At 33.3% G+C, this 13,762-nt stretch overlaps 1 protein-coding gene and 1 non-coding gene across 2 annotated transcripts in view; one reads left to right on the top strand and one right to left on the bottom strand.

Moving 5' to 3' along the window:
• Positions 1 to 89: 89 nt before the first annotated feature.
• Kap-alpha1 (karyopherin alpha1) overlaps positions 90 to 13,762 on the bottom strand; it is a 38,828-nt gene continuing 25,155 nt past the window's right edge. The window contains exons 10-13 of the mRNA XM_089244228.1: positions 13,256 to 13,460; positions 13,025 to 13,152; positions 6,563 to 6,738; positions 90 to 4,244 (exon numbers count right to left, since the gene is read on the bottom strand). Coding sequence (XP_089100354.1) covers positions 4,054 to 4,244; positions 6,563 to 6,738; positions 13,025 to 13,152; positions 13,256 to 13,460 — 700 coding nt within the window. The 3' untranslated portion in view covers positions 90 to 4,053. The remainder of the gene's footprint in view (positions 4,245 to 6,562; positions 6,739 to 13,024; positions 13,153 to 13,255; positions 13,461 to 13,762) is intronic.
• TRNAA-GGC (transfer RNA alanine (anticodon GGC)) lies at positions 8,498 to 8,569 on the top strand. Its single transcript has one exon. It is a non-coding gene; the product is annotated as a tRNA-Ala (tRNA).

Here is a 13,762-nt window from a genome sequence, read left to right on the forward strand (position 1 = left end):
GACATTGATTGTGTACCACAAGAAAAAACCTGTGATTATGCAACACTTACACTTCGATCACAAAAAAAAAAGAACATAGTCAATTGAGCTGCGCTTTCATAAGTTTTATTAAATGTTTCATTTCACACATTATGTAAATACAATTTCAATAATTCGAAAAGTTATAATGTCTCTGTTGTACAAGTGTAGTTTTATGTACATGTTTTGTGTACAGTGTTTATGTACATATGTTGTGGTCAAGTTAGTGTATCACGGTGACCTGCCAACATTCAAATAAAGAGGGAGGGACACATTGTCTGTGGCCACATACTTACACACACTCACGCATAATCTCTATTGTAATTTTATTGTTCTAGTTTGATTTCAAACATAACAAGGAAAAGGTACAAAGTTTAAAAATGCCCAACTAAGAATTTTTTACACAAAAATGTTAAAATCGGTGATAACTTCATTATCCATTTATTTTTGAACTAGAAATATATATCGTCACCTTATAATGAAAACCTTGTGCATCAAAAATTCCCAACTTTACAGGAAGAGCAAAATATGGATTTGATGTCTCATTGAAATACACAAAAGGGTTTCATTTTTTTTTTCTATAAAGAGCAGTTCTTATATAATTTAGTATAACTCTAAATTCAGAGAAGATAATATTAAAAAAAAATTTTTATAGAAATATTTTCAACTTTTTGTTCAAAAAATGTGAAAATAATCATGAAATGACCCACCTAACGCACAGAAATATATTTATCCAAAATATACCCTATAGCTCCCATTTTTTAATTTATTTTTTCATTTTGCAGCTTAAAGGCATTTGGGTGAAATTAAGAATGTGGATAAGAAAAAGATAACTTCCAAACTTTTTTAATGCCTGCTTCTGTAACAAAATGAACAAAAAAAGAATAGATATTTTTAAATAAATACATCAAATAAAAAAAAATTAGGTGCCCAATTTTTATGAAAATGACTAGAATTCAAGGAAATTACTGATTTTTTTTTCAAGAGATTTGCAAACCAATCTTATATGAAGAAAAAACAATGTTTAGAGACATATTATATTTGAAAAAGCAAGCTATTGTCCAGTAAGCCGCTGAAAAGTAATTATGTTCTACATCATTTCAAAACATGCATCTGGAACTTGAATAGCTCAACACCCTGTTTGGATACACTGAAAGCTAAATGGATGGCACACATATTATCATGTACTTTTGAAAATTTAAAAAAATAATAAATTGGCAAATTATGATTGAAAGCTAACTTTCCTACATAATAATTTTGGTGAAGGCACATAGGGTGAAATATTTTCACATTTAATCAGTCAATAAACATTGCGAAAGCTTCAAATACTTAGGGGAAAAAAAACTAAACTTTTTCAAAATTAAATACAGCAGAACTTGGTTAATTCAAACCCCTTACAAACTCTCCTTGAGTTTTCTATCTAATTTAATGTTAAAATTTCTCGTTATATTCAAACTTTTAAGAATTTTTCATAATTCAAAGTTAGAGGGAAAAAATCATAATTTTTGTGAGAGCAAATTTAAATTTGGAAAAATTCTACAAGTCAGACATTGTTTTTCTCAATCAAGTTGTTAAACATAAATCCTTCAAAGACTAATAAAAGTTTGAAAACTGTTTTTCCCTTGCTACTTTTTTTAAAATAATAAATGCCTATTTCAAACACTGTTTAGATGGAGTGCATTGAGATACCGTGCATCACTTAATATCGATTATGCTTTTCAACCTATAGGATCAAGGTGTAACCTTTAAAATAAGAATCATTTTGTCATCATTAAGAGTATGGAAAGTATAAGAAAGTTCAGTTATGTTTGGATATGTTAATGAAAGTATGTTTTCTTGATAGCATAAGTATGATAAAAAAAATTTTGGGAACAAGTTTCATAACGTATGACCATGAACTGTTTCCATAAATCAGGTTCACCACGATAGCGGTGGTTCAATGTTCAAAATGATCAAGAAATTCTCCAGTGATGCCAATTCCAGAACAGTGGAATAATGTAGCAGCCAAGATCAATTACACATATATATATATATATATATATATATATATATATATCAATTACAAATTGTTGAAATTTGAGAAAGTTTCATACATAACTGATAAAATTTCAATAATTGATAATTATTCTCCTATGTGAATTTTGATGATTAAGTAACAATTTGTATTTAGTTTGCAGATCCACGAAAGACCAATTAGATAATTCAAATTTTGGATGATTCAAACTCTTTTTCAGTGACTTTGGACTTCAAATTAACCGAGTTCCACTGTAATTCCAATGAACACAAAATTCTAGTTCTAAATAATTTGTTGAGAAAACATTTGAATCATAACTTGATATCTAAAACAATATGGTTAAATAAATAAAAATGTATTTACAAAAACTGATGATTTTTTTATCATTTTCACAAAAATGATAAAATTGTTATAGTATTTCAACTTTTCTGGGTTTACAACATGCATACATACTAACATACATACCGAAAGAAAAATCAATATTCTCATACGGACAAAATACCAATTTCATAGTTTGAAGGACATTTCCATTTTAAAGGCACACACAAACACACATTCATGCAATGAACATCCAATCAAGTCACCTGTTTTAAGGCAGGTACATGCGTGATATGGTATGTATGTGTGTGTCAAGTTTACATGTGTCTGTATGTGTTGTTTGTAAATATGAATTCTGAATGCATTTGGTGGATAATGTTACTCTCAGCATTATTCTAGAGTTTTATAGACTTTTTACACAATGATATAATAAAGGTGTATTATAATGTATTTTCAAAAGCACTCATAACTTGATTCCTCAATATTAAAACAAACAAACTGATTTTGTAAAAAGAAATTAACTTGAATTATCATTTCTTCAAATACAACTTCATATTTGTCTTTTGATGGGCTCAATATAGTTTTAAATGTTTTTCTCTTTTTTTCCATATTTTATAGCACTATATGAGAATTTAACTAATCAATGATATAGTTGTAAAAATTTTGAATAAATCATTGAAATGATAAAATCACGAAAAAATTTCATAAACATTAGACCTGTTTAACATAATGGAAATTACGTTAGCATTAGAAATTATTTATCAATAAACAGAGACTTAGATGAATTATAAAGATGAGAAAAAAGTGAAAAATGCAAAACCTCACCAAGATTAGACAAATGATATTCTTTTTCAAATGCAAATACTGTTGATAACTTTGAGATTTCAATTGCATTAGAATTGGGTGGAATATACATAAACTGGTGATAAAGCCCATTTTCTAAAAATACCAGTATGCCCAAAATGTCATAACAAATTGCAGCATGGAAAATAATAGACTAACTCATACACTCAAATTATTTTCATGATTTCAAAAATCATAAGCCTATACTTTGAAAGTTGACTCGCAAGCGCAATGAAACTATGAAATCAAGCACATAATCTTAATCACATGATAGCAAGTTATACTTAAATAAACAGCTAAAAGTAACATAATTATGACCAAGGATACACTATTCTGTGAATAGATGGTGTACCATTCAATAGCTATATATGATTAGGATGACAGTTTTGAAAACCATACTTAGTTTTTCGAAAACACACAAACGCCAAAATAAACAAATATATATACTAATTTTCTTTAAACATATTTGATTTTTGGCAACAATTGAAATAAGTTTTGTGAAATATAAACTGCACCTTTTGAAATGATGCATACAATATTAACACAGAATTAATATAATAGAACTTTTCTGAAAAATTAATTTTTTCTAAAAAAATCAAACATATTGAGTGATTTATGAAACTGGTAACACTGAAGAAAACTCTATACATTTTATTTTGAACATTGCATGTCGCTGACACCCATCTTGTAATTTCTTGCAGTAGACTGGGATTCTACATCAGAGCGAGGGTTAGTTGTTTTTCTCTGGTTTTCTAGGTCCAGCAGCAAGATTTGGCAAATGCCCATAATTCACACACAGAAGTTATAATTTCAAAAAGAGTTTTTTTTTCACTCCAATGCTCTCTGCATTCAGCTGCTCTTCAAAAGCTATAACCACCCATAGGGAGATTCCCATCAGGTGCACTAAAATGAAACTCATTGGCACCATCAACCGATGGTGCTATTTGTGCATCTTCCTCTTCTGAACTGAAATAATGTTCAATTATATCAAAAGCTTTTTGGTATATTTCCATATTTTCATGGGATTGCAAGAACTCTATCTTGTCCAGACCTGAAAAAAAAATTATTTTACTCATTTATGGAAAGAGTAGGAAAAAAAAAAAAATTTACAAAGGTTGTGCATTGTTGTTACAAAGCATTTCTGCAGTATACCATGACCATAATTCAGACATTAGTTAACTGTGTCCTGAATCAAACCCTCCATAAATTGTACTTTTTCACAGCTTAACATATTACTGCTGAGCACTAGCTATGAGAATTGACAGAGCTACATCAGTCAAAGATTTTGATGCAGCAGGTTAGCAAAAGAAAAAAAGTTCAGCAATTTTTAAAAGAGTGATTTGAAATAGGCATATGTACTCCATGTACACTTAAGTGGGCCCAGAAAAGCCAAAAAATATATTTTTAGTTTAATTTCTAATGTTAATAAACAAAACAAGGTCAGCCTCCTCAATACAAGACCATTTATTCAACTTGGTTAAGCCAGATTTTTCATTGCCCTCTCATAATTTTTTTTGTAAAACAAAACTCTTTAGACGCGTGTTTCCAGCCTCTCCCATATGTGACCAGGGCCTGTTGATAGGAAGTTAATTACTAATGGAACAAAATTTTTTGAATACTTTAGAATGACACAACCCACATTGAAATGAACCCACGTCACCATCTTTCAATGAAGTAGTGAGGCAAAAAAATTTTTTTTCTACATCCACCATACTTAAGCACTATATACCAATTAATATATATACCAATTAATATATTAATAATACTATATACCTGCTGTTGAAACAGCAGTGTCAAAAAAGTAAAATAACCTATTCACTTACACTCCTGATTTATTGTGGCGATGAAAAGCTCAGCCATGATATTGTTATGTTTCAGTAGTCACAATTTTTTTTGGTTTGTGCAATGTAATTTTGGCACCTGTATTCAAATTTAGGTTAAAAAATGGCTGCTTTTGTATTTTGAGCACACATACCATACTTTTGTGAACATCAAAAAATCTCATATATATATAAATTGAATGAGGGCGATAATAATTTCACTCTGTTATGTTTGCCCATGAGAATGAACCTTGCACTCAAAATTTCAGTGTTGGGTACTTCCATCAACATTTTATATCAAAAATTCAGATTTCAAATTCTAAATAATCTTACAAAATTCCAGATATATCAGTTCTTGGCTTGTTTTCTATTCCTTACAAAATTCTAAGAAAGATGGAATATGAATATTATTTTCTTCATATATTTGTCTATCGTCAGAAACGTTGGCACACATATTTTAAATTTATGGTCAAAATTTACATTTCTTTTACGCCCGCCCTATGTGGATCTCCCTACGTGATCACCTTTTTGATACTTCTCACCCTTTTCTTTCAAATTTAATCAGTTTCTTGAATACCCAGCCAGGTTGGGTTTGTGATTTTATCAATTCTGTAAAAATATGCATTGAGAGTTGCCAATGTGTAAATTATGCTTGTTTTATCCTTTCAATTGTATATATTTGATGCTCTTCTCATCAATGTCTTTCATGTGTATATATTTCAACTCGCACTCCCCCCCCCTTCTTCTGTGGTTTAGTGTAATTTTGTGTTTGTTTGCTCACAGGCTTTGGCCTAAAGCAGAAATAAAATATTAATGTTTTGTGCAATGTAACCAGCAAGAGATGGTCAACTTGCAAATCTAGCATGGTGTAGTGGTGTTCATCCCCTAACATTTGCACACAGTTAATCAAAAGATCAAATCAGTTTATGTTAGAATACATAAAAATTTATTATTGTTACAAACTATAAACAATAGATGGTGGAATTCTTTATCGCAATCTTCTGTTGGCAACGAGAGTTGATACCGGTTTCAGTTTATCGGAAAAAGATGCGATTGGTGAGAACATTCCAGAAGGTCCCGCCCCTCCAGACAGTTCCCACACCTCCATACGGTGGCGCTGCCAACTTGGAAACTGTAAAATAGAATTTTGTAGAACATTCTATTTCTCGAAGTTTCTACCAGGGTTATAAATAGTGTGGCGCTAACAAGATTCCAGGCTTGAATAGAGACAGACTCGATGAAAAGTCAGTTGTGATTGAACTTTGCAAGAAAGTTGTTAGCTCTTTGATTAGCTTGTAAATATGTGTAAATTGCTGTTTTGTAAATAAATCTCTGTTTGTCCGTCGAACCATTTCTTGTTTTGCAATCTTGAAGTCTTGTGAAAAATTATCCGGAACATTATTAACAGCAAAATACGAAATTGAATTAAAAAATTAAACATATTCTATACTCTTAGCCAATACTTAGAAGCTTCTATAAGGAAACACATTTGAAATACCTACAAATCTACATAGTCAGTAAAGTACATGTATGCAAACATCATACTAACCTGAACACGATTCTATCATAGCAGAGTAAGAATTCAGGCCTCCATGCACTCTAGCATCTTGTTCACCTAACCTCAGTATATTTTCGAGGCCATTAAGAGCAACTTGAATAATTTTAGCATCATTGACAGTCAATAATTCACATAGAGGTAGGATACATCCTTGTTCAACAAGAAACCTATGAAAAAAATATTTTACAATAGGAGTTGCCATGTTTTGTGAGCATATCAATGCACAAATATTTTAATACAGTGAAAATTGTGTATAATAATACACTATATAATGATATTACTCTCTTTCTTTGGTCCCAGCACACTTCCCAAAATATTAATATATTCTATCCAATAAATAGTGTATAAAGATTTTTTTCTCCATTCTTGAGCATCATTATACAGAGTTAGTGTAAATGAATGGCCAGATTTTAAAAACTATTACACTTAATACAGGCTGGACAGGAACCAGGTCGCCATGGGGACTAAAAAATTGGTATTGGTGCCTAAAATTTTCTTTGTGTAGTTACTAAATTACAAGCTGAGAGCAGCGCAAAATGTTTGGAATTTACAGCAGCATATCTGCCAACATAGAAGAGGATCACTATGCCCTGAAAAAGTCAAAAGCAGCATTATTTTGGAACTTTTTCTTTGGGTAAAAAAATTTTTGGTGCTTAAAATTTTTTTGTGCCAAGTAAATTGTGATTTGTCCAGCCCCGACTTGATATAATCAGTGATACATGAAAGTAGAAAAATACGACAAACATTTAATCTGTAATTAAGTTCATTACACACACTTTGCACTGTCAATGGTTCTTAATATATATATAGCACCGATGAGTTTAATTTCATTATTTTTGAACCACCATTGCAAAAAACGCTCAATGACCTTAAAGAAAACATCAGAACAATTAACAGTTGAGAAATGAAAGAATTAAAGACCACTGACAGTGTAAAACTGCAGAGTGGGTGGAATGAACTTAATTACAGATCAGATATTTGTCGTGTTATGAAAGGTTTTGCACATCAAACATTTTTAACAGAAAAAAAAATAATCTTGGAATGCTTTTCTTTATTTTTATGTACTACTTATATTATGTGTAATAGTTTTGAAATATAAATTTTTAAAAAATAGTCATTCATTTATGCTACAACCGTGTATAAGAGTTTCACTGTGGTAAGAATTATGCTACACAATTTATTGTGAATAATACAGTAATACCTCGGTTTCATCGACTTCGGTTATCATCGGTTTCGATGATTTTTCCAGCAAAATATTTGTTTTCGATGCCGTGCCCATGTGACCTCTTGCTACTAATTTCCGTAATTAAGGACATCTTCTCCATGCGGAGTAAGGTACAGTGTTGTGAAAAAAATCACCCAGACAAAGCTTTTGCAGGCTGTGTCTGCAACTTTTTTCATGATAGTGTCTTTCCCCATTTTAGACAAGTTTACAGAGGCGGACGAAACAAACCTTTTTGGACAGGTTTCTTGTGCGACATGGGTCTACTGACTCTGAAGCTGGTCTAGTGCCAAAAGATCAAGAAGGGAAGTGACCCCAGATAGTGCCTTGATGCTTAAGGTCCTTATAAAGGGGGATTCCTCTTTCAAACAATAACATCTACACCTATCCCCACCCTTCTTGTCGTCTTCCATATGCCAAGAAGATTCTTCAGAAATATATAAAAATGTAAATCACATGTTAAATTTTGATTTATTCTTTACATTAGTCCTTTTTGTTCATTTTATAATCATTCCTTATTGTTCTTAGTATTAAACACTATATTTATTCTCCATAAAATTTGTTTTTGGTGTTATTTTGGAGTGTCTAAAATAAATTAATTGGATTTACAAGATATACAGAAGACTGGATGTTGTGAAGAGTTCACCGTCCATTGCACGGTTCCGTTCGGCATATATACGCTCTAGCGAAGGAAAACCTCTATCTCCTCTGTAGCTTAGTGGTCAGAGCACTCGTCTGGCAATCGAGGGACCCGGGTTCGACTCCCGGTAGAGGCAGAGATGAGTTTTTTCCTTCCTTAAAAAATTAACATCTCAAATACTAAACATCTTCACAACATCCAGTCTTCTGTATATCTTGTATTAACAAGTGGAGAGCGACATTCATGTCATATATATAGCCCTCTGGTGGCTCGTCGTCCATGAGCTATTAGCTGATCGGTTTCACCGTCCATTGCACGGTTCCGTTCGGCATATATACGCTCTAGCGAAGGAAAACCTCTATCTCCTCTGTAGCTTAGTGGTCAGAGCACTCGTCCGGCAATCGAGGGACCCGGGTTCGACTCCCGGTAGAGGCAGAGATGAGTTTTTTCCTTCCTTAAAAAATTAACATCTCAAATACTAAACATCTTCACAACATCCAGTCTTCTGTATATCTTGTATTAACAAGTGGAGAGCGACATTCATGTCATAATTGGATTTACATTAATTCATATGGAAATAAATGCCTCGGTTTTCATCAGTTTCGGATTTTGCCGATTGTTTTCAGACAGATTATCAATGAAAACTAAGGCATCACTTTAAATGCAACAGAGCCTAATTTATCAGGATAGCTAATATAAAAATCATTATCACAAACACTTGCATGAGAACTAATGAAAGTTCAAGAGTTCATAGCAGAAAAGACAAACGTTCATGAATATAGTGCTTTATATGGCAACACACAAATTTTTACATACAGTACAACCTTAATTGACCAAGGTTTGTCAGATTTCATTTGGCAAAGTATTTTAGGATCACCACAGTTCGAAGACACTGTGTTACAAACACTTCGGTAGGATGTTGCATCATCATGCATTTTAACATACTCTGAAAGAGCACTTTTAAAACCCCTATTAGACACAATCTGACACCACTTTTAAATGAACCATTCTCAGGTTCATTTGTGACTCATCATTCAAGAAATGTTCTTACAATTTATGCCCTTTCCCACACCATGTGTGTGTGTGCATTTTTACTTGCCCATTCAGTATATCTAGTGTATTTTGAAAAAAATAAGGCACCAGACTTAACTATCAGTATTTATTTAAAATATTATTGGGTACGTAAATCTCACCAACATGTATGGACTCACTATCTCTATAATTAAAACAGTCATATTTGAAAGGTGACACCCCCAAATCCAAATAAGTGCAGGTCCTAATTAGTTTCAATTAGCGATGTTATACCATAATAACTGATTACAGTCTACTCTTAATTGTCTAATACACCCCAGACTATACTGGTGAGATTAAAGTTAAATGACAGTATTTATTCAATAATTTTACCATAATATGAAACATTTCTTTCTTCAATAATGAGCATTTATAAATCCCCAAGCACAAACTGTCAGAAAACACTAGAATGAACCATATTCACACAGGAAACTACCAAATTCACCAAGGTCCCTTCAGTATTTATCAGGGCTGGACAAACCAAATGCCCTACATGCCTGGGCATGCATTTTTTAAAACCACATGGCCAACAATAGCATATGAAGTAGGCATGCATTACTTTAAATTGGGTATGTTAATTTTTTTAGATTTGTCAAGCCCTGGTACAGTAAAAAACTCCTCTTAATGGACACCCCTCTCTTACGGAAAAATAACAATTTCCGCTTGTATAATAAAAAAGTATGCATTTCAAACGGCTGATTAACGATTACCTCCCTCTTTTATGCAAAGTATGAAAAAATCATGATTTTTTTTATTTATTTTTTATTAAATTGACTATTAAAAATCTTGCTAATCATTAAGAATGTATATTTCCATATCACCTAACTTTTTTTCTTAATTGCTTAAATTTAATTAAGCATTAATGAATAAACTACAAATGAACTATAAGCAAAATATACCAACGCCAAAGATTTGTGTTTATGTAACATGAAAGGTCATTTAGCCCAAATTAACTTCATAGATTAACATTTTTTTATAGAGAAAAATGCTTTTATTCATGAGCCCCCCCCCCCCAACTCCCCAAATTAAAGTGAATGAATGGTGGCAACTCAGTGTCACACATATGGTGCAGACATCTCAATACACTTGTGGAGAATTGGTCAAATCATCCAAGGAGACAAGTACCGATATATATTTTTGATATTTTTCTTCACAAATCTCACTATGGATCAGGAACCGAGTAACATGAATTGAGTAGCTGTCAAACCCTCACAGTTCTGCCATTCAAATCCATCTGTGTGGTTCCTGCAACTTGAGTCGCAATTTACTCTCACTGGAGTGACGACGGATATCACAAAATTCCATTATGTTGTGGTGGCATTGGAACCAAAAGTCCTCGGCTGTGATGCCATACACAGCTCTGAAAGATCTCTTGTGTGCTCAGTACACCGATACCGAGACACAGCATCTCAAGGACTTGATTTCCGGCATGCAGTTGGGCGACAAGAAGCCCTCCCAGTTGCTTCTCGAAATGCAGAGTCTGCTCACATCGGAGACACATTCCTGCAACGCTTGCCAACTCATGTCCAGCAAATATTGGTGATCTCTGACAACATGTTGGACAAACTAGCAGACATGGCCGATGGAATCCTCGCGGCATCCAACAACAACATTAGAGTCCAAGCAGTATTATCGTCTGACCATCAGCTAAAGGATATGCTGCATCAAATCACTTCGTGTTTGAACCGCTTAGAAGTTCAGTCTCAGCCTCAGACAGAACTTTCGTTGCCATTCCAGATCACGATCTCACAGTTGAAATCGCAGTTTCGCCGAAGGACAGTGCTAGTATCACAGATGCTTTGGAAACAATGCACATAAATGCTTCAAGCCATGCAACTTCGGCCAGAAGAACATATCAGGTGACAGCAAAAATCCATCAAAGCATCCGCAGGCAACAACTTCAAAAGATCAACAGACTCCCAGTGACAAGGACCACCCTTTCATGACCACCCACTGAATAGACGGATCAGGTTCAAGTTGCCCTGCAAGTAGTTCTCTCACTATCGCTGGCGGGGGACTACCTGTGGGGGAATCGGTCAAAGCTGTCCAAGGAGAGAAGGTCGTCAAGATACATAGTTGGTTTTGGAACCCATTGATGAATTGCTGCGCTTGTTGTTGAGACAGGAAAATTTATATTAATTTACTATGCAGTACTGCCATATACATTTTAAATAAAAGATATTTTTATAAAAGATGCCACCACTCCTCCTGCCATCCATCACCTATAATTTTAACATATTTTAGTACAAAAAATATTTGAGACTCACGACTTGATCATGTCCAGGGTAACCAATTATAGGTGGTGGATGGCAGGAGGAGCGACACCTTTTTATAAAAATATCTTATTTATAATGTGTATGGCAGGACTAAATAGTAAATTAATATAAAAAACTTTCCTCACTCTACAACAAGCGCGGCCATTCATCAACGCATTCAAAAACCAACTATGTATCCTTGATGACCTCTCCTTGGACGGCTTTGACCGATTTCCCATACACTCTATGCACAACCAAAGGGCCATTCAGCATCAACTAAATAAAACAAATTTTATTGACGATTGTTCCTTGTATAATTAATGGATGTGAGTCCGACTTGCATGATGTTGCTTAATAGTTTACACATTTTAATTCTTTCACAGATGTAATGGGTTTTGGTAAAAAAATGAGCAAACTCAAAATTTTAAACATTAAGAGTAAAACCAAAAGCTCAATGATATTTATGTTGGTACAACATCTATCATTATTTTGAATCAACAATTAGGGCATAGAATTCAAGGCTTTATACAAAAAATAATTCCTCTGTTTTTTAATTATTGGAATCCTAGTGCCATATGAAAACCCATCTTGAACAGAAAATTATTTTGATACCTTGACAATCCAATTCAAACAGGTTCCACTGTTATACAGGTCGATTCAAAACGCAACGTACAAACTTTTAAGGGAGGTAGAAAAAACAGAATTACATAGGGATGTATGACTAGAAATCCCAACCTGATTAGCTGGAAGATACAAATACAACGCCACAACAGGCAAAATGCCCAACGAGGTGGCTAAATGAAGATGCAGAAATGACAAGCCAATAATGGGTGGAAAAACTCCTTTAGCGATTACTTTACATAAAGATACGTGTACATCTTAAGTTTCACAACAAGTGCTTAAAGTTCTCACCATCCACAGTTACTACACAACGGCAATACATTGATTGTCAAACCCTTTAAAAAATACACAGATGTTTGCAGCTGCAAAGGAGATTCTTGCAATGAGGCCAGTGTCAGAGTCAACGTGCATCTCATAGACCACATGCGTGTATTGTCCTCGTGTAAAGTATTGCTAAATAAAGAGTTTTTTCACCCATTATTGACTTGTCATTTCTGCATCTTCGTTTATCCTCAAGCTGATTGGATTGGGGTTTCCGGTCATACATTCCTATGTGATTCTGTTTTGTTTTGCGTTTTACACTTTTAAGTTTCGAATCCCCTGTATATTCATGAATAAATACAAAATCCATCATTATAAATCACCTGATTTGTTCAGGAGAACCCCCAGATGTTGCGTTTGTTATAGCCCAAGCTGCCTCTTTCCTTGTCTTGAATTCTGCTTTGCCTAAAATTTCTATCAGTACAGGAAATATGTTAGCATCAATAACGGCCTATAAAAAAGAAACTTGGTATTAGAGACATTTTTTATTCATAAATTTTTATTTCTATACTACAAAAGTCATTACAAATTTTTTCTTGAAATAAAAAAATTACTTGGATTTGTTGCCTATTCCCTGCAGTTATGTTTGAGATTGTCCAGCAGGCTTCTTTTCTGACAGTCTCTTTTGGAGAGGAAAGCAGATGTAATAGGCATGGTAGTGCATTGCAGTTCAGTATAACTTGGGTTTGCACATCATCACCGGTCACAATATTTCCTACAGCTCGTAAAGCAGCTGTCACTACACTTTGGCTATTATGCCTGTAAAAACATTTCAATTTCTTTAGTGAAAAACTTTTTACGCACAAAAACCACCAAATGCTTAGCAAAAATACAAAGTAAAGAAAATTTACACAGAAAATGATATTTATATTTAATTTTTGATTGTGCGACTCAATCATACAGTCGAATCTCATTATAGTGAACCATCTGCGGACCCAATAAAAAGTTCACTATAACCCAAGGTTCACTATATACAAATTTGTTGAAGCATTGATATTTTTTAGCATTCGATGGTGGATTTATTGGAAGCATTCCCTGTGATAACACTCAATTTACTAATA

The sequence above is a fragment of the Pholcus phalangioides genome, unplaced genomic scaffold, assembly GCF_987345545.1.
Source record: "Pholcus phalangioides strain wild (caught in Gottingen) unplaced genomic scaffold, Ppha-v1.0 ptg000015l_1, whole genome shotgun sequence".
NCBI classification, from domain to species: domain Eukaryota; kingdom Metazoa; phylum Arthropoda; class Arachnida; order Araneae; family Pholcidae; genus Pholcus; species Pholcus phalangioides.